The 22,176-nt window shown below is 38.2% G+C and overlaps 1 protein-coding gene across 2 annotated transcripts in view; it reads left to right on the plus strand.

Moving 5' to 3' along the window:
* Positions 1–246: 246 nt before the first annotated feature.
* Positions 247–22,176, plus strand: part of rmdn1 (regulator of microtubule dynamics 1) — a 36,859-nt gene continuing 14,929 nt past the window's right edge. For both annotated transcript variants that reach the window (XM_028803375.2, XM_051929299.1), the window contains exons 1-7: positions 247–447; positions 4,472–4,580; positions 6,732–6,819; positions 7,232–7,391; positions 11,543–11,632; positions 16,448–16,503; positions 19,881–19,968. In XM_028803375.2, coding sequence (XP_028659208.1) covers positions 334–447; positions 4,472–4,580; positions 6,732–6,819; positions 7,232–7,391; positions 11,543–11,632; positions 16,448–16,503; positions 19,881–19,968 — 705 coding nt within the window. In that variant the 5' untranslated portion in view covers positions 247–333. The remainder of the gene's footprint in view (positions 448–4,471; positions 4,581–6,731; positions 6,820–7,231; positions 7,392–11,542; positions 11,633–16,447; positions 16,504–19,880; positions 19,969–22,176) is intronic.

Here is a 22,176-nt window from a genome sequence, read left to right on the forward strand (position 1 = left end):
AAACTCCCAAAAAAACCTTGTAGGGAAGAAACCTTGGGAAAGGCAGTTCAAAGAGAGACCCCTTCCCAGGTAGGTTGGGCGCGCAGTGGGTGTCAACATAACTAATTTTTGGACACTGCTACAGAGGTTTAGGTTTCTATTTTTCTTTCCCAGTTCAAAACGGAACTTTGACGCTGTTGCCCTTGTTCTCACCGGAGCTGGGACAGTAGGACCGCGCATTCGTCCTTTGTGCTGCCTTCCCGCCCACTCACTGTTTATAAGCCTCAGTTAGAGTCGCGTAGTGCACTGCCGGTCAGTGAAGTGGTGTCTTTTCTGTGAGCGGTTTGGGACGCGATGGAGGGAATGACAGTCATGTTTAGGATGGCACTGTCCTCCAGCAAGCGAGCTATGCTCAGGGGGTGGAATCGACTGTCGCGGAAGACTTACAGCAAGGAAAGCCTGCCAAAAGTAACTTTTTGGATCGGGGTGCTTCCCTGGAAGAGATCGTTCGGGTGGTCGCGGACGCGGGCAAGCGGCTTCTCATTTTTGTACTTCTTTTTCGATACTGCATAGTAGCTGTAATTGTGAATTAAAAACATCTTATTTTGCTTATTTTAAAGTGTAGCACAAATGAATAAGAATTGAGATGATAATATAATTGCAGAACATTTCTTTGAATTTCTTACTTTATAAAACATTCAGTGAGGTGTATTTTTGTAGCGATCTTTACCTAATACAGGCTCGGAGCGCTGTGACAACTACTTGGGTAAACGAAATATCAATAAATTGATTCAAATTGGGGGTTTACGTGACAGATTTTTTTTTTTTTAACGATTTAACTTGAGTGGAGTCAGTGCTTAAAGCGGTCGGATTTTCTGTCGTGTTTTGGAACCCATCAAAAAGTCCTGCACTTGAGGAATTTATACAGCATGTCCTGTGTATTTACTGTATTTATAAATTATTATCTAGGACGCTAATTTATTATAACTATTGAATATTCCTTGCGTTCGCCACTTTTTTCGAACTTACGTTGTGTCGCTGGTTGAAGCTTTTTTTTCCAGTTTATCCAAAATTTATCATTACTGAGATACGTTGGGCTTTCCAGTCGTGGCTTGTATTTTATTTTAACAAGATAAAAATACGATGAACCGAAGGCGTTGTCAGATTCCATCCCGGCATCTGCAATATTTTGTACTTCTGATATTAGCATTTTACGGTGGGCTGGCGCTCTGCCTGGGGTTTGTTTCCAGTGTTGGCTCCAGCAGACCCCCGTGACCCTGTAGTTAGGATATAGCGGGATGGATATTAGCATTTGAGTATGGGAAAGGCGCTATATAAATAAAATTATATATTATGATCGACGCGTCATTTGAAGGTGGGAAATGAACACTATTGTCCGCCTATTTTTTTAAAAACGTATGCAACAGAAATATGTCGTAAGCAGTAAGTCCATTTGCAGCATTTCCTTGTTGCGCGATTGCCGTTTTCCGTTGTAGTGTTTTATTACCGTTTCTCAAGTTCATTACAAAATATCAGCAATCCGCTTTAAAGTCATGCATAGCTTGTCGTTTAAATTTTAGTTTACATTTCGGCAGTCCAGGTTTGTGCCATTTGTAGTATTTCATTTAATTCTGACGTTTAAACAACGGCTTGTTTGATTTTTAAGTGTTTTGATATTAACATGTACGTTTACTGTGCTTTCAAAATCAAATGAACCGCCGCAAGTTTTCGGAAGTTGCAACACTTGAAAAGTGACGAGAACAAGCCGTTCAGCCCAACGAACTCGTCCGTTATTCACCCTGATTGTCAAAAATAACATTAAGTGGAGATCTGGAGGTCCATAAAGTCCTACGGTCCACCACACTACTTATTCTATGCGCCTGTGGTGCTTTGCATGAATAAAAACCTGCGAATTCTGCCATTAACAAGTTTCCAACCGTGTTCTTATTGCAGGTTTACTTCAGAAATTTCGGTTTGTAATTGGAGGGCGTCTGGCATTCGCGTTGTTAAAGAGGAGCGAACTAAAGACCCGGTAACACATACACGTTTTGGGAATTTTGTCTTCTATAAAGTTATTTTTTTTAAACGTTGGTGAGTGTAGGTGGAGAAACGTGACACACAAATCGGACACGGATATCACTTTTTAAACGTAGGAGAGCGGTTAAGGTTTTGGACTTTAGTCCCTGACGTTGTGGGTTCATGTCCACTTACTGAGACTTTGTGACCCCAAGCATGTCTCTTTACTTGCTTGTGGTCCAGCAGGAAAAACAAAATAATGTTGTAAATCACCTTTGGATAAAGGCATTAGTCAAAAGAGTAAATTTAAAAGTATTATTTCCAAATATACATTTTACAGCTGTTTATTCCTTTATTTTTTCAATTTTTATTAGTGGGTTTGAGGATTTTTAAGTTTCTGTATGCACATACAAAGACCAAATACTCTGATGGGAAGTGAGAGCTGTTAACTCTGCCACAGTTTGCTTCCCTTGTTTTTGACACCTGTGGCATCAAATGTGATGAGGCAACAGAAATGTCAGGACACAGACCGCTATCCCCAAGTAATCCTACTGAGTAGGACGTCCACCAGTCTTCTGTCTTAAATGTCTATAAGGGGGAAGCACCCAACCTCCGAAGGTGAAGAAGCTGAAACACCTGGCATGACGCTTTTTAAAACATCAACCACTGGCTGCATTTTTTTTTTAAAAATGCATTTTGTTTTACTAAAAACATCATAATAATACTGAGTTGAATTTTGGGGAGATGTTTATTTTTACGTTTGCCTGCTGGAGGTGTGAGAGTATGAAAATGTGAGTTTGAAAATTTAAATTTAATTATTTACATTTCTATAGCACATTCCTAACCTACTCTAAGCACTTTACATAGGCACTGGGGTGCCACTTGCACCACCGGATGATGTGACAGCAGCCATTTATGTGCCAGTATGCTGTCCACAAATTAGCTATTAGGCAGTGAATGGCTTAGAGATAGACAGTAAAGGACAGGGATGGTTAAGGGGGCAGAAGGACCAGGCCATGGTTTGGCAGTTTTGCCAGGACACCGGGGAACACCCTATTCTTTTTGAAAGCTGCTCTAGGGCAAGGGTCGTCAACTCCGATCCTGGAGGACCACGGTGGCCGCAGGTTTTCATTCAAACCCTTTTCTTAATGAGTGCCCAGTTTGTGCTGCTAACTCACTTCTTTTTGAACTAATTTTAATTGATTTGCTCTTGAAGACTCACACCCCTTAATAAGTTTCTTTTTCCTTAAGTAGCAGCCAAACAATAATGAGATACAAAATGAGCCAAAACAACTGGTGTCCATCATACAGTATCTGAAAATAAAGAAAGGTGAAGGTCTCAGGAATGTTGATCTGCTCAGGTCCACAAAACATTTTAACAGTGTTCTTAGAAAAGAGAAAAATCAACAGTTTTGGAAATGTGCGCTAATGTACCACGGGAGCAGCAACAAGCCATGGAATTAAAGAAGGGGTTTAATTAACAACAAGAATCAGCACCTATTTAAGCAACTGCTTGGAGTGAAATTGGTTGGAGTTTGAGGCCCTGACTTAGTGGGTCTTCTGTTGGCCCTCTCACTTCACATTTAATTTCTCTTTTAAGGAAAGGAACGAACAAATCTTAAGAGAGGTCAATTAAAATTAATTCAAAAGAAGTTAATTAGCAGAACATACTGGGCACTTTTTTTAAAAAAGTCAGAATGAAAACCTGCAGCTACGGTGGTCCTCCAGGACCGGAGTTGGCGACCCCTACTCTAGGGATCATTTATGGCCACAGAGTCCGGTCCTTGGTTTTTAAAATGGTGCCAGTTTTACACCACAGTGTTCTCATCACTGCTCTGGGGCATTAGAGTTCACACACAGACCCCATAGGTTAGGCATTCCTTGATGGTCTCCTCAACATCTCTTCCAGCTGAAACACAATCTTTTCCTAGATGGTCTCCCATCCAAATACTGACCAGGCTTAAACCTGCTTAGCTTCAGGTGTATTACTTGTTCTGAAGTGCAGGTGGCGTGTCTGCTGCTGCATAGTCCGGTGCTTGCCAAGGATTCCTTGGTTTGCTACTGTAGACCAGTAGGAAGGCAGTTTACTGTTCAGCGGTTCTTCTGTCAGATTGCTATGCAGTATGTAGACCTTTTTGGGAAAGAGGGTAACATTTCTTAACTACAATCAGTTCTTTCAACACTTGTGTGTGTGCGTGTGTGTGTAAACTTTTATTTTTAAAACTCTTATCTCTGAAAATCAACCACTTTGCTGCTTTTGTGTGTTTTTTTTCTTTCTTTTTTTAATTTAACTGAATGTTTCTTCAGATTGTGTTGCCACCGTGTACTCATTAACTTAACAGCTAATCTTTTCTGTATATATGCAGACCATATATGGCAAGCTGTCCTTGACCTGGCATGCATCCTCCATGAGCAGTCACATAAATGAATACATGAATGACCTACTTTTTTGTTTTTCTGTTTCTTTTCCCATAAGGCATATGGACATTTTGTATTTTTGTTACCAGTGGCACCCTTGCCCTGTCTGTTTTATGAAGCATATGGGAAGAACCTCCTATTCAGAGTGGTCCATGCGAAAGAAAAAGGTATTTCATAGGGATTTTATAAATGTTTGCACAGTAGATGCTATTTTACACAGTCATGTGTGTAGGAAAGATTGTACCTTTAAACAAAAATAATAAATATGGTAACTTTCTTTAGCTTATGTCTATATTTGAGGGGCAGCCCAGTTGTGCAGTGGTCTGCACTGCTGCCTCTTAGATCCAGCACCCTGGGTTTAAATTCCTTTCACATAACCCAACCCACATCGTGGAGTTTTCATGGTCTGCATAGATTTTTCTTCCTACATATCAGGGTAATTTGTGATTCTAGCTTTGCACTGGGAGTTGTTAATTTTGATTGGAGTAGGCTTACACTAACTAAAACACCTAACCGGTATGGTTTTTAAGATGAAACAACAATAATCAAGTTTGGTTAGTGGTGGGATGGACTGACACAGAATTATGCAGTTTTTATTTTTAAATGTAAAACATTTAAAATTAGAAAATTGGTCTTTGTTAGCTTTGGTACTTAAAAGGTTTCATTGCATATGCATTTAACTTATTTTTAAAAACTGCGTCCATTAAATTTAATTTGTTTTTTTCCTTACAAGTCCAATTGGGTTGCTTTCCAACAAGTGGAATGCTATACAGGGAAAATTTGAAAAAGTACAACTGTATTGTATTTTGGCGTCCCACAAGATGAGACTTTGTGCCAAGAGATTTAATTAATAAAAGACAGAGTAGGATAGCTGCTGTACAGGCTTTTAAATGTTCGAAGCGCTGCATGAGATGCAGATCACATGGCACGGCAGCAGCAGCCTAGCAGCTGATTGAGCAAAGAGGATTCCCATTATATCTTTGTTTAAGAGGGGGTTTCGGAGGAGCAACCATGTCTCCTTGGGGTGCGTTCATCCCCCCTCTTCACAATGCGAGCAGCAGAGAAGTGAAGTGGCTGGTGTGCAGCGCAGGTCGGGGGTTTGGCGAGTGTAGCGAGCAGGGGACGAATCCCCTAGTAAGATATAAAAGAGGAGTCATTTTGAATGTACCAGCCATATTTGGCTTGAACAAACTTCTAATGGCGTATTTCTTTCCTAGACACAACAAGCTAGGCCTGTCAGCAGCAGCTCTTCGTTATCCAAACCAGAAATTCTCGTTCAGTTTTTTTTTTTTCCTTGTGAGCTTCTATAAAGTTTTAAGGTCTGCTTGGGGACAAATAAAGTCTTATCTAAATTGGGAGTAAATCCTACATTTACAGTTCTGGATTAGTACAGTGGAACCTCGGTTCATGAACGTCTCTGAACACATAGAAATCGGTTTACAACCAAAAAGTTCACCAAACTTTTGCATCTGTTCACGACCACACACTCGGTATACGAACAAGCTAGTTTCCCTTTCGGTTTGTGCACGCCAATGATTTTTGCACATGTTCAGTCTCTCCCTGTGCAGCGAGAGATACACACAGACGGACAGAAGTTTTCACTTCTGTTTACAGCGATCGGTTCGTAGCATGCATTGTTGCAATGTTACTTTTCTTGGTGGTTTATTAAATTACGGATTTTTCAAATGTTCATTTTTTTTCCCCCCTGTGCTTAAAACTCATTAAAAGTGTTTTTAGCAAGCGGTTCGTAAGGCTATAGCGCGAACTCTTGCAGTGTTAGTTTTCTCTGTTGTTCAAGGTTTTCTCAGTGTTATTCAATGTTTTTACATTTAGTTTACTATTATGCTGTGCATTCTATGGTATCATTAACTATTTTTGTGCTTAAAAACTTAAAAATACATTTACATATACTTTGTACGGTCTGGAACTGATTTAATTGTATTTAGATACAATCCTATGGGGGAAATTGCTTCGGTTCACGACCAAATCGGGTTATGACCAGAGTTTTGGAACAAATTATGGTCGTGAACCGAGGTTCCACTGTACACAGACATAAGCAATAGCACAGTCTGACCACTTTTAGGAGGTGGCTTGAAAATAACAGAAAAGTGTCTGTCGTATAAGAATTCTGAAATAGTAATCTCAGATTAACAAATTTGCCCCCACAAAAGGTAGCCTTAACGTTGGGGCAATTTTGGAAAATTACAGTATCAAATGTTAGACACTTGGAATTTGTATTGTTGCCACAATTTTTAAATGTTTGACAAATTTGCAGACTTTGTAGAAGTACTTTTTTTTTTTTTTTCTTCTTTTTTAAGATGAGGATATCCTCGAACAAGCTGATTACCTCTATGGCACTGGAGAAACTGACAAACTTTATAAATTGCTAATCCAGTACAAAGACAGGTACTTTTTATTTTTCTTGAAATGTTAAAGATTACATTAGTGAGTAAAATGCATGTTGCAAAGTACTGTATGTAGGTCCACAGTTTTCTTTAGGTTGTTCTATCGTGGTATTGCATTGTCCAGCAAGTTTGTGAGTAAAACAAGAAAACCCTGACAGACACCACTGACATGTACTGTGTGACAAAGAGGTACGGTTTGTATGTCTGTAGTCTTCATTCATTCTTGACCATTCCATATTGTGTATGTGGTAGATTTAGTGACCTGTCATGTTTGGTTTCCTCCCTTACACTCCGTTCTTCTGGTTCAGAGTCTTGCTCCCTACAACCCTGAATTGGCATAAGCAGGTTTAAGAATGTCAATGTTTATGTATACTGTTAAAATTATTCCTGGATACTTGGATTGTTTTTTTCAGTGATAATGCTGAATTTCTATGGCGTCTGGCACGCACCACAAGGGACTTGAGCCAGATGAGTAAAACAGTTGCAGAAGACAAGAAGAAACTAACATATGAGGCATTTGAATATACAAAAAAGGCACTGGAAGCCAATGAAGCCTGTTTTGCAGCACATAAGGTAGGAGTATGACATTTCAAAGGATTTTTGATTTATGTAATTTAGAAATAAAACTTTTTATGATGGGTTTTCACCTACTCAGTTTACTTCAGGAATGTCCTCCTAAATGATCACCATTAAACAAATGGAACAAAGTGAAGCTGTTAAAAAGCTAATCAAATTTTTTGTAGTAGTATTGTTAGGATCCTGGGGTCAGATTTATAAAACTTGTGTACACACAAAAAGAGACAAGCAATTTGTGTATGTGGCTTTCTACGTTGGGATTCATAAAAGAAAAACTATGGGAAAGTGTGTGTATATTTACGGTAATGCTGACACCCCACAACCTTTTAGATATACTCTTGATCAGCTTGGGAAATGCAGCCAAACCATCTAAATGACGACTAGCATACAATAATTCATATCACTGAGCTGTTATTAAAATGTACGTTGACGTGACAAACACAATCTCAAAAGTGATGAATATGACGTATAGGCTTAATACTTGTTACTTTTTAAAATGGTCAATGCTGCGTATTTGCACTGAACAACTTTTAGTTTTTCATCAGTAGTTTGGATGGACCAGCTGCTGGCACTCTAAGGATTAGAGACCCAAGCGCAGTAAAAGCACAGGTGGAATTCATTTCCTGTGTACAAAAAGCTCTAAATATCATGGCCTATAACATATTCATAGTCTAATGGTTTAACACTGAATGGCTTGTTTGGCACTGCTTGGAGACTATGTAAATTGGTCATACAAAACAAACAAGCTTTTAGGAACTGGTCGGATTTTTTTTTTTTTTTTTAACCCATGGTGACGACCAGCTTATGAGCTGATTTTATACTTAAGAGCCATTCTCTTGGAAGTTTGCTAAGTTGGCCTTGGCTTTAGAAAGGCAGACTGCCTAAAATCAGGCTACACCTGTTCACATTTAGGCTTTAACAACGGTTGGCTTTCTGGCAACAGGCACCTAAAAGCGGGAGTTGCCCGACAGTTCAGGAATATCTTAGTCAGGCTTCCGCTTCTTCATGCCCGCTGTGCTGGGAAACTATAAACAGACTGATAAGGAGCTACATTCAGTTTCTTTAAGTTTTGGTTGCATGTGACATCGTGAAAAGTCTATTTGTAGCAGTGTCTGGTTTTCCTAATGTAATGGTGGTATTTGACAGCTCTCGTATTGCAGTAATTATTGTTGATTTTAATTTGTTGTTAGACTAAGTTTAATCACTTTATTGATTGTAATCCATGATTGTATATTTATTAGTTATTCCACCTATTTCTCTTGTGGCAATCAACTTTTTGTTACCTGTTCTACTACACTTGCTGAACAAATAGGCCCTAGCCTAATGTTACTCGATTGATTACCTCATTTGTAAGTCACTTTGGATAAAAGCATCTGCCAAGCGAATAAATACAAATGTGAAGGCAGCTAGAGAATGATGCTGTTTTTGTTAACCATAATCGGTGACATTTTATTAAACTTACCCTGTGGATAGGAAAATGCCATCACCTAATAGGCTTGCAAAAGACAGCTAAATATGTAAATACAGGTAATTTTCCATAACCTTCAAAGTGTAAAACTGCATCATATCAATATACTGTTTGGGCTTGGCTTTAAATTGCCTGACTTAATATGATATAATTCACAATCGTGTGTTTTATATACACTGCTAATACATGCAATTGCACTTACTGTTACTGTACTATCATTACCATTAGCTCACTATGACTCATTGTTGTTTTAATGCACAAAGAAAGTAAACAAAAATAATCTCCAACTTCCGTAGGTTAGCCAAGTCCTCGAATGAACCTTAATGTTACACGCTGTGTACATTTTCTCACAAGTTGGAGGTCAGAACATTGCAGTTTTCCTTTTCAATAAACATAACTTACAATGCAATCAGCTGACAATTGTGGGACTGTGTTTGTCGGAGGCGCAGGGTGTATCTTGTTGTTGCCTACAGGCAGTGTCGGCTTTACATCTTGAAACAACTCGTAAAGTATGTGATGAGGACATTGTGTAACTAATTACAAGACAGTTTTTAGGTTGATTCGAAGTTGTGCTAAGCAAGGTTAGGGTCATTTTAGCACGCAATTAACATATAGAATGTGAACAGAAGCACCATAAACAACTTTGTTATAATGTGCTTCTTTGAAAATAAAAAGCAGTTTAAAAATGAATTTGATAAACTTCAGATACCAATGACCTTTTACTCCCAACCCCAACAACATTTCGCTAATGGATTTATTTAGCAGCTTACCCGCTAATTTAAACGGTAGAGGAAACGCTGCATTGTATAATAATCACCACAATGAACAAGTAAGAAACGCCATGAATTTCTATAATGTGGTAAATTAAAAAAAAAAAAAAATAACACATATTTCCAATTATCCTTTTAACTGTCACATCAATTATTCCAAAGTAAAATTATAAACATGCCAACACTGCAAAATTAAAAAAAAAAAAAAAAAAAAAGTGGAGTAATAGGATTACAGTTTATATTAGCATGAAATGATTATAAATGACTGAGTTTTGATGATGTAAACTCAAAAGAGAGCACAACAGGGGTTTTGTTTTTAAAACTGAATGAATTCAAGTGCGAAAATAGATGCACATTTCTACCCAAATTATCCTTTATAAATCATTATCCTGTAAACATGTTCATGAACAAGCTTTGAACCCCTTTCAGTTGCCACCCTGAAACAACTGTATATGAACTATGCTAATGAGCCTCATACATATTCAGTTATGGTGCATCCAGATACCCCCCCACCTGCATTTGAAAAGAACTGTGCTGTACTCCAGACAGCACTCAAACACCCCCCCCCCCCCCCCCCCCCCCCCCCGTACTCAGTGTCTGAGTGAGTAGCCACTATCACCTGGCACAAGTAATCGCATGACGGCTGCTCCAATGAATAGAACAGACCATATGAAACATGGAGAGTTCAGCTAGTTATCTTACCAACAAGCCAGCCATCATGTACAGCACCATCAGCAAGTCGTCTGATCAAAGCTACTTTGGCTCAATATAAATGAATCAAGGGTTGTAACAGGTCACCAATTCACGACATTAATCAGTCTCACCTTGGCATCACAGATGACATTGTGCATTAATTTAAAATTCATTTGTACTGTATACCTTTTTAGTGAGCATTTAAGTTTTAATTAAAAATGTGAATTCTTTTTATTGTTATAAAAAAAAAAAATCATTGTGTTATTGATTGTTAGCTGTAGCTGCGTTTTCCCAAAATTACCAAAGTTCAGCAGCTCTACAATAAAAATGGGATTCGACAAAAGCCTGACGTGCTGAAATGATTCCAGACAAAATATCTTCGTTTTTAAAAGTTAAAATTCAAAGTAAAACCGTTCACACAAAAAAGAGAAAATTGAAATAGCAAAAAAAAAAAAAAGTTAAGAAAAGTTCTGTTCAAAGCTTAAATCTTGTTACATTTCAAAACTGTCAGAAAACTGTATGCCTATCCCATTTGTAAGCTGAAAATGGGTCTTAAGTCCCTGTGTACTAAATAACAACTGACTTAATTAACACACTGTATCTTAGTTATAGCAAGAAAGTTCCATCTCTTACTAACTTATAGGGGGGAAAAGACTATACCATTGTGTATGGCTAAGAAAGAAATTTTATATTCTATTCAAATTAAGCAAACACTAATATGAGTTTAATTCAAGGCTTTAACTTTGTAAGATTGGCTCTTACACTAGCATTATCCGATTATTTATTGGTGCCACCTCTTTTAAGTGGGAACCCTCATGTCTATCTGCAGTCAATGACACCCACTAATCCCAGTTTCCTAGGAGAAAAAATGCAATTGTTAGCTTTTTTTTGATTTGTAGCCTTATTTTAATATGCAAGCTTTTGAGGCAATTCAGGCCCCTTCTTCAGGCAAGATGTAATTGATGACATCTCGCCTGAAGAATGGGCCTGAGTTGCCTCAAAAGCTTGCATATTGTAATCTTTTTAGTTAGCCAATAAAAGGTGTCATTCTACTTGACTTCACTACATTCATAATGCCTAACATGGTACAACACCCTACTACTGCTAGCTTCATTTTGAAATTCTTTTTAGGAGAGACTGACATTGAAGACATTCCAGAATTCATGGATTATAATTGAACCATTTCTTTTTTTTTTCCTCTCTTGTTCTCTTTAAAGTGGTATGCAATTTGTATTAGTGATGTTGGTGACTATGAAGGAGTCCGGAAAAAGATTGGGAATGCTTTTATCGTGAAAGATCATTTGCTGGTAAGATTGTTTTATTGCTTATTTGCTAGTTTGAAAAGCAAACCTAATCAGACTGGATTTTTGTTTTGGGTAATTACTCAGTTGGAGGTGACTTTCCATATACAGTGGTGTGAAAAACTATTTGCCCCCTTCCTGATTTCTTATTCTTTTGCATGTTTGTCACACAAAATGTTTCTGATCATCAAACACATTTAACCATTAGTCAAATATAACACAAGTAAACACAAAATGCAGTTTTTAAATGATGGTTTTTATTATTTAGGGAGAAAAAAAATCCAAACCTACATGGCCCTGTGTGAAAAAGTAATTGCCCCCTTGTTAAAAAATAACCTAACTGTGGTGTATCACACCTGAGTTCAATTTCCGTAGCCACCCCCAGGCCTGATTACTGCCACACCTGTTTCAATCAAGAAATCACTTAAATAGGAGCTGCCTGACACAGAGAAGTAGACCAAAAGCACCTCAAAAGCTAGACATCATGCCAAGATCCAAAGAAATTCAGGAACAAATGAGAACAGAAGTAATTGAGATCTATCAGTCTGGTAAAGGTTATAAAGCCATTTCTAAAGCTTTGGGACTCCAGCGAACCACAGTGAGAGCCATTATCCACAAATGGCAAAAACATGGAACAGTGGTGAACCTTCCCAGGAGTGGCCAGCCGACCAAAATTACCCCAAGAGCGCAGAGACGACTCATCCGAGAGGTCACAAAAGACCCCAGGACAACGTCTAAAGAACTGCAGGCCTCACTTGCCTCAATTAAGGTCAGTGTTCACAACTCCACCATAAGAAAGAGACTGGGCAAAAACGGCCTGCATGGCAGATTTCCAAGACGCAAACCACTGTTAAGCAAAAAGAACATTAGGGCTCGTCTCAATTTTGCTAAGAAACATCTCAATGATTGCCAAGACTTTTGGGAAAATACCTTGTGGACTGATGAGTCAAAAGTTGAACTTTTTGGAAGGCAAATGTCCCGTTACATCTGGCGTAAAAGGAACACAGCATTTCAGAAAAAGAACATCATACCAACAGTAAAATATGGTGGTGGTAGTGTGATGGTCTGGGGTTGTTTTGCTGCTTCAGGACCTGGAAGGCTTGCTGTGATAGATGGAACCATGAATTCTACTGTCTACCAAAAAATCCTGAAGGAGAATGTCCGGCCATCTGTTCGTCAACTCAAGCTGAAGCGATCTTGGGTGCTGCAACAGGACAATGACCCAAAACACACCAGCAAATCCACCTCTGAATGGCTGAAGAAAAACAAAATGAAGACTTTGGAGTGGCCTAGTCAAAGTCCTGACCTGAATCCAATTGAGATGCTATGGCATGACCTTAAAAAGGCGGTTCATGCTAGAAAACCCTCAAATAAAGCTGAATTACAATAATTTTGCAAAGATGAGTGGGCCAAAATTCCTCCAGAGCGCTGTAAAAGACTCATTGCAAGTTATCGCAAATGCTTGATTGCAGTTATTGCTGCTAAGGGTGGCCCAACCAGTTATTAGGTTCAGGGGGCAATTACTTTTTCACACAGGGCCATGTAGGTTTGGATTTTTTTTTCTCCCTAAATAATAAAAACCACCATTTACAAACTGCATTTTGTGTTTACTTGTGTTATATTTGACTAATGGTTAAATGTGTTTGATGATCAGAAACATTTAGTGTGACAAACATGCAAAAGAATAAGAAATCAGGAAGGGGGCAAATAGTTTTTCACACCACTGTATGTATATTGTACTTTTTAATGTTTTTAAGGTACAAGAAAGAAATGGGGTTAAAAAACTAATCACAAATGTAAAAATAAATATGATATCAAAGTGTACTCTGTACTTGATTAGTGGGGCAGTGTGAGGGAGGAAATGTTTAAACTAATAACATTTCAGGATTTCCCCATTATCATTTTACATTCTTTATGCTTATGAAGGTTTCAGTTGGCATGCAGTGGTGTGTTTTTTTGTTTGCATATAAATTTAGTATTTCTAGAGAGTCAAGTTTCATTTAGCACTTTAAACTTGTGCATCCCACTCAAAACAAAATGTTTGTTATATTTAATGTTATTAAAAAATATAATAAAGCACCAATTTTTTGTTGTAACTGATCAATACATAATATAATGGACAGACTACAAAGACATTTTACTTTTGTAAAGGTTACTTTTGTAGCAAGAGATTAACAATTGAATTCACTTACTGTATTGTAGATCGGAGCAAGGAGATTTCTTTTTGTAATATATATATAAGGAATAAACCACACTTTAAATCTTTTAAACAGTCCTGTAGCAAAATTAAAGGTATATCCTACACCCAGTGGCTCCAGCTCCACATAGCTTTTGAACTGTGCCAGACCTGGCTACATAGCCTAGACTCCTGCATGTGAACACCATCAACTACAAATGGGTACCTGTTTGTTTGATTGATTTAGAGCCAAAAAAAAACCAAAACAAACAATCAAGAGAGTCCAGTCATGAACATGTAGATATTCTAGGAATGACCTAGCAGATGGGACACCTTTTAGGGATACGTTTGGCTTTAACCTCAGGAAGAGCTCTTGTATCTTGATGTCAAGGACATGGAGTATGAATAGAGTAGCTGGAAGGAGCTGTCAATTGATAGCTGGTGGGTTATAGGGTTAGAGCCCCTAGGACCTGTTTGTAAACACCAGTAGTAAGGACAACCGTCACATTGCACAGAAGGTGTCCTTCATTAGAGCTATAAGCCAAAAAGGTGCCAGCTGTACTAGAGACCAAAATCAAGGCTAATGTGTTGGAGGAAGTTGTGAGGTCCTAAGAGGATAACATTCAAATGTCCACTTAAAGGTCCTGACGAACCCTTGAAAGGATAGGAGTAGACATTGGTTTTTAAAGATGGGCAAACATCGAACTCGAGTAGCATTATCATTGAAAGGTGGAGGGAGAAATTTTCTTCAAAGGTCCTAAACCTTAGCGGTTTTTTTTTTTTTTAAATGATGCAGTGTTAGACACATCTTTTGAGATTGGGTTTATTCCTGGGACTAATGACACTGCAGCACAATAAAGATCAGTAGCGAGAGTGCCATAAGAATGGATGAGATCTGAATATAATACATCGGAAGCACTCTTTATTAAGTGCACATGGCTTGTTTTGATTACAGTGTCTCTTCTGCCTTTAGTAAAGGGGGCAGTGTCTTGAGTTTGGCAGACTTGGGTGGTGATCCCTTGGTTTGTAAAAATGGGATTATGAGGGTGTGTTTCAGATATGGAGGAGATCTCACTTCTAAGTCCAGTTAGGAAAGGCTCTGCTGGGGTAACCGTTTCTTTATTACCCAAATATTTTAGGGTCTGTGGCAGTCCACAGGTTGTGTGTCTTGGTATGCTTTGTGGACTTGTTAAAGGCTTATGGAAATACTGCTGTCCTTTTTTGCAGATTAATTTGATTGTATACTTAGTGTTAAGAGGTTGAGTTTAAGTGTGGACATTAGATTTACTGTACATCTCGTTTCCTTCCCTCTTTGTGATTTTTTTTTTTAAATGTGCTAGAGATTGAGGCTCACCCAGTGGCTGGAAATTATCCAGTTTGGTTTACTTCCTCGCTGCTCCTTGGAGAAGACTTTTGCACCCCATTAGACTGATCTCTGGCACACACACTAGAATGTTTTTTAGCCAAGTGTGGTACCACTGGTAAGAAAGGTTGCCCCTCCAAATATAAGGTGGTTGTTCTCTTACTGGCCATGTGATTTGGGTTGTAAGTGAAAGGATGTGGATTGGAAATGTTGAAATGAGGTCCTTGTTATAACAGGGTGATGAGCTCAGCAATGGAAAAGTAACCTGTAACGGATCCCCTGGATAAGTGAGAGCAAGTTGAGGAGCTTTGGGCAAGTAATAAGAATGCTGTGTAGTAACCCACCTTGTTTGGTGCACTAAGCACAGACCCAGGACATGCTAGAGAAATAATATCTCTTGACTGACCTCGGAGCATCTTAAAGTTATATGGGAGAGGATGGCTTCATCTGAACAAGCGGACATGTTGAAACTGTGACGCCTGCCAAGAAAACTGAATGGAAAGTGAAGTGTGGAGCTGTGATGGAACAGATGGAAAATTGTTATGGACTTAACATGGAGCAGTAATCAAAGTGTTTGATTTTAGTTTTTTTCAGCCCTTAAATTTTTTCTTCTTATCCTTCATGCGTCATCCTCCTATCAATTATGGAGAATCCACTGCATCCACTAAACACTGTCACCGTCCTGCTCCACTGACAGACTGAGGAGATCTTTCCTCCCCCAAACTATGCGACTTGGGGGGGGGGGGGTAAACGTTAACTTTTAACATTATACAAAGTTATTGTCTGTTTTTTACCTGCATTATTATCAATCTTTAATATTGTTTTTTTTTTTTTTGTATCAGTATGGTGCTGCTGGAGTATGTGAATTTCCCCTTGGGATTAATAAAGTATCTATCTATGTGGTAGTTGCAGCAACGTGCTGTATCAGTGTATGCTCTCAACGTCTCTCTCTGCAAAGGCATATGAATGGGGAACAGTGGGCTCTTGATGAATTCCACATTCACTGATAAGAAAGGTGGAGAAATTGTCTAAGAACAAAACATCATTTTCATTTTTGAACAAAGTGACTTGAACCCAGGATAAAGAGGGCATAATAAGATCTACTAAAAACTCTCTTTTTGTAGTAACTCCAATGAAAACAGCACTGAGATGAAGGATGATTTTGTAAAAAGACTTCAGGTGGTCTATCAAAGAAACACATTTGTGACTTTCCAGTTGCTTTGTTTAGCACACACAATCTGTTTGTATGCTAAGTGAATTTTAATGTAAATTTTTATTTTAGAGAGCTATTGAATTGAATCCAAAAGACGCTACATCAATCCACATCCTTGGACTGTGGTGAGCTTTTTCTTTTTCTTTTTTTTTTTTTAACTGTTGAAAAATAAAGTGTACAGTACAGTTTTCTTTTATATTCAAGTAGGCAAATTTATTTTTCCTATAGTGGTGTGATGGGGTCACCAGCAGATATGACCTCCTGTAGTGCTAGTGTTGGAAGTATGTTACCGTTTTGATGTTAACATTAAATAGACTCTTGATATTTGATGGTCTGCTCACTAATATACAAGAGGCAGTGAACTGTGCAGGCTTTTCTTGGAGGTTATGATGGAAACAGTCTTACTTAATCAGAGTCTTTGTTTTCTCTGAAATAACATGGAATAGTTATCTCTGCTGAAGTATACCAGATCACTTATTTGCTAGAAGTGAACACTGCTGTGTATGATGGATATTAACACTTCATGCCAGTGTCCCTTCGATAAAAGCTTTCTGCTATAGAAACTAACATTTTATAGAGAAGTTCCTCCACACACAACTCACTTCCGCTGAAAAGAAAATTAATTGACCAAATCAAGTACACTAAGCAAGGAAACCAGTTAGACAATTTAATTTACAGGCCTAATCTAGTTGAGAGCAGTGAGGACTACGCCAGAGTGAATGGATATGCCAAACATATAGAAGGAGAAATTAATTGTGAAGAAGAAAATGGGTAATTCCCCAGGTTGACTGCTTTTGCACATTGTTTAGCCCCATCAGGAGCCCCTTTCCTTAACCTGTGATTTAAAGTTTATATTTCTTAATATTGTTGAGCAGCAGTGGTCACTTGCTGCGATTGATTGTTTGGTTTTATCTCTTATATATATTTCTCTTCTGGTTCATCCTGCTTCCACTTCAAAACCGGTCCCGCCCACACGCAGCTAACACGGCATTTCTTGATTCCTATTCGTCGTCTTGCATGTCATGCACGATACTGGCCTGCTGAGCGTAATACTTCCAACAAGTACTGGAGGTGCTGCCACAACGGTAAAGTAGCTTTACCACCTTTGCGGGAGCCACCTGTGTCTTTACAACAGCTTCTTACACAGCAAACATCAGAAGCTAAAAATTATCGTGAAAACATTCGAGAATACAACTCTTCTCTAGCGTTTTCTTCCATGGGTGCACAGATAACACAACCTCCTGGCCACGGACCATACTGTTGTAAAATACACTGGCAAATTTATCACCAAATCTCTCCACTATACGCTAACACTTCTACCTCTCCAGGATATGGACAGTTGTATGTTTTAGACACCGCACAAGCTACTGAAGTACGTTTACAAAATAAAGCAAACTCTGCATGCAGTGAAAATGTACTTCTCCAGCTAGATTCCATGCTCAGAACCATCAACCCCTTCGCTAAATCATACAAACACATGCATGAAATCGCTCAGTCCAATCCAACAGCATCTGTACGAATGGTTTTCAAGGAAAATCTTGGGCAGGATTTACGACGATACAATGCCTCGACATTGCAGTGATTTTCGTCAGAGAAGATGGCGAAACGCCTGCCAAAAGGGACCTTTGCATCTATCCCATAGGCAACTCCTGTAAACAGATTTCCACGCTCAATATGAATTGCGATCCTATGGTTTACCCACTTTTCTTCCCTTACGGAGACATTGGCTGGCACAAAGATTTACAACATGTTCCCGATTAAAAGAACTGGCAAGCGAATAAGGCTTACTCAATGCCAATTTTATGCGTACAGATTAGCAATGAGGAATATATTTAGTATTTTGCACTCCAGCGGCAAACTATTCCAACAGTACGTCGTAGATGCGTATGTTAAACTATCTCAGATTACATCAACAAGATCTGCGTGTTGAACTATCAGACGCACTGCAAGCAAACGCTGAAAATAACGTATGTGTAGGCAAAATAATCATATTACCATCCACAAGTCCCTGATACGTGCAACAAAACTATCGGGATGTCATGGCCATAGTACGTAAATTCAGAAAGCTCGATTTATTTATCACTTTCACATGTAATCCTACTTGGCCGGAAATTCTACACGCACACTGCGTCTTTCAAGAAGTATTTATTTCTACTTGATTTCTGAATTCCTTTCTCACTGTTTTCCGTTCCTATTCTTACACCACTGTATGCTACGGCGGACTTTGGCTAGTATTACATAATCCGCTTGGATCATAAAGACCTATTTGAGAAACAAATAGTGCATTGGCTGGGAAGTTGAAAAACAACATGAGTTAAATACAAAGCGGAACAGATTCAAAGAAGTATGCAACTGCATTATTATTGCATTTGAAAGGTGCAAACAGATGGCTGGAGATTGGCTTCTTTAAATTTAAAGTCAGAACAGTTTCCAGATACTTTAATGGCTACTTGTGTAGGTTGCCTTAATCATCATCAGGAGTCTTATGATTGACTTGGACACCATGTAACAGAGCACACTGACATATTGCATTCTTTACCTGACGATTTTCTGGCTTTGCTCACATAAATCTTAACCCAGGAAATTCTAGAGACTGGCCTGGGGTGTTGCCAGGTCAGCCTCCAGAGCATTCTTCACTTATGTACACTTCCTTGACATGGAAAAACTAAATTAAATTATTAGACTATGGCAATAGCCTACATTTTCGAAAGTAGCTACTCAAAATTTGTACTTTGGTTTTTTTCAAAGTGTCCCCTTTTACATATGAACTGCATAGCCACACTTTAATGTGCCTTCAAAATTATTTGAAGGACACATTGCCATAATAGTTAGAACTGGTTCTTGCTCTTCACTTGAAATGTATTTGTTTGTTTGTTTTTAGCATGATGTGTTCATGTAGTATAAAAATTAGTCTTACTTTTTAAATGGTATGAAGTTATTGACATGTGTACTAACTTTTCAGAACACAAGGTTTAATACTATATTCTTATGTGGGGCAGAGATTCCAACATTTTTCCATCTGTGATTCAGCATCACAAATATTTTTTCCCTTCACTAGAACAATAAATGAGACAATAAACCAATGTTATATACAGTACATGTCTAGTTTTAGATTTAGATAAAAAATAAGCTATTCACTATATGCAGAAATCATCATTAATTGCCTTTATATGGAAGAAATGTGATTAGTATTTAATTTTAGATTAAGATCATGCATGAGGCCATTTTAACCCATAGCACAGACTAATTTTTGTGACTCTAACTGAAACTTGGATCCAGTGTTTCAGCTGTTTATAATTCTTTAAGAAAAGCATTAATGTACAGTACTGTCCTATATATTATATATATATATATATATATATATATAATATATATATATATAATGTGTATTAATATAGTTTTTGTGTGTATGTGTTAAATATAGACTAGTAGAAAAACTATAGTCAAGTTCAACAAAATTTAAGCTCCAAACCATGCTTGCGTCTCAACTTGTATTTTTCAGGTGCTTTGCATTTGCAGAACTGCCCTGGTATCAACGTAAAATTGCTGCTGTGCTTTTTGCAGCTCCTCCAACATCTACATTTGAAGAGGTATTTGAACAGTAATGAATAAAATGTGAAATTTTTTAACTGTTAGAAAATCATGACCTGTGAAACTTTTTTAAATTAAAGTCTACTAAAAATGAAAGGGCAGAGCTGAAAGCTGAGAAATGGCAGTATGCTACCAGCATTCAGAGTCACTTGAAATAGTTACAACTTTTCTAGATTTGTTATTTTACACATACACTTCACTACAGATGGATGCTAGAACTGATTTAATGGTTTAAGCCCCCATAACACTACATGACTTTATTTGTAGACTTACCTAATCTTAGCAATTTGTGGTGAGTCACTGCACATTCCCATGATTCCAAGAGGCTTGTTTGTCTGTCTTGTGTTTGTCATACCATGACAACATGGAAAGAGAAGAGCAGAGATTGTCACTAAAGATTCCATACCTGGAAAACATTTGTACTGCCATTAATAAACTCTCAGGCAGTACACTAATTGGCCGTCAAAATGCAACAAGCTTGTGATATTTTGGAAATTTTGAAACTGTGCTGAGCAGTGGTGAGGTAAACATGTCTGCTGATGGCCTTAGCTTAGTTAGCTATGCGTCTGTGACTCTTCTCATGTAATCTTCATACAGCTTTACACTACTGTGTAAATGGCTGACAGCTGTCTTTGGAAGTTGCAGAGCTGCGTTGTACAGCTATTGATTTAGGGGATCTTTTATTACAATTATTTAAATACAAACAATATTTAAAGGATTAAGGGATTTCACCTGCTACACCTTGTGAGGAAGAACCTAGAACTGATAATCAGTTTTTAACCTCACCTTTTTAGCAAGGTGCTGCTCAGTGTTGGCCCATACTGAATATCCCATTGTATCAAACGCACATCTCCACAAAAACCTGAGATTAAGAGTCTTTCTCTGCCATCATGACAAACACGGGGTAAGGAACAGTTTGGTTTTTTTTTTTTTTTTTTTTTTTTTAAGTGAAACTTTTAGACATTATCCTATAACTTGTAGGTCAGTGATCAGTCTTGCACACCATTTCATGGTTTGGAGTTCTGGATAGTGGCTTTATTATTGCTTAACACTAGAATCCTTGAAGCCTACAAAAAAAAAACTTGGAATCCTGGCCCACCTTAAATCCCTTTGCACCTCTCCATCAGCATCTTTTGTTTTGTAAATGTGTCAGTCAGCACAAGCGTCAAGCAGCCTGCTATTCCACCCATCTCTACCCTTGACGGAGCACAACTTGGGCAAAAAGTGCACCCAGCTCAAGCCAAGGCTCCTTATCTGCGTGTGAGGTGCCTGGAGTTGTAGAGGGTAAATAACACAGCATATCATTATTTGGAATGCATGCATTTCATCTGTGTTCTGTATCTACAAAGATGGCAAGAAATGCTGAACACATACCTAAAGCAGAAAGTTTTTCCATGTTATACTAATAATGACGTGGTGTATAATGTGTGAAGACTTTAGTCTAAATATCAAATAAACACGTGCGCTTTTATTCAAGAAAATAACCAAAGAAAAAATAAAAAGCATTTACACGTGGCTGTCAATGAGTTAAAAACTCAAGCTCAAATGTCAATCGACAGGAAGTTGATATGTATTCTTGAATGATGTAGAGGTAAGAACTGCTGTCTTATAACACAAAGGTACCGGGTTCGAGACCAGGCACTAAGCGTTTTGAGTTATTATTATTACCATAACAAAAACATACATTTGATTTGAGTCTGTAAATTTTGGCTACTTGTAAAAGTTAGCGCTTGTTTTTTTTAATTATTCAGTTTTATTCTCTGTGACGTTCACGTGGTACAACAAACTTGCCTCTCCCTCTCTGAGTTGATTGCATTTATTTCCATTCTTTTCACAAGAGCAATGCTGTGGCTGATACCTGCACAGAACTATTTGTTATACCAGCAATCAAAGATATGATGTCCCGTGACCGTTATCAGACTGGATAAAGGCAGGACCGTAACAGACCGCTTCTTCACAACACTTTCACTAGCTAATAAACTGCTGCACTGCAGTGCAACTCTGCTTGGCACCATAAACTAAAATGGGACTTCCACCTGCAGCTAAACTCGCTTCAGTATGGGAGCAATTCGCCGTGCTAGTGTTTAGATCTGACAGTGCCATGCTCATACATACAGGCAGTAATCTATGTTAATGTCTTACATTTATAGTACTTTACTCTGTGTAAGACAACTCATAGTCGCACATCTGTGTCATTTAACTGTTAA

The sequence above is a fragment of the Erpetoichthys calabaricus genome, chromosome 6, assembly GCF_900747795.2.
Source record: "Erpetoichthys calabaricus chromosome 6, fErpCal1.3, whole genome shotgun sequence".
In the NCBI taxonomy this organism is placed as follows: Eukaryota; Metazoa; Chordata; class Cladistia; order Polypteriformes; family Polypteridae; genus Erpetoichthys; species Erpetoichthys calabaricus.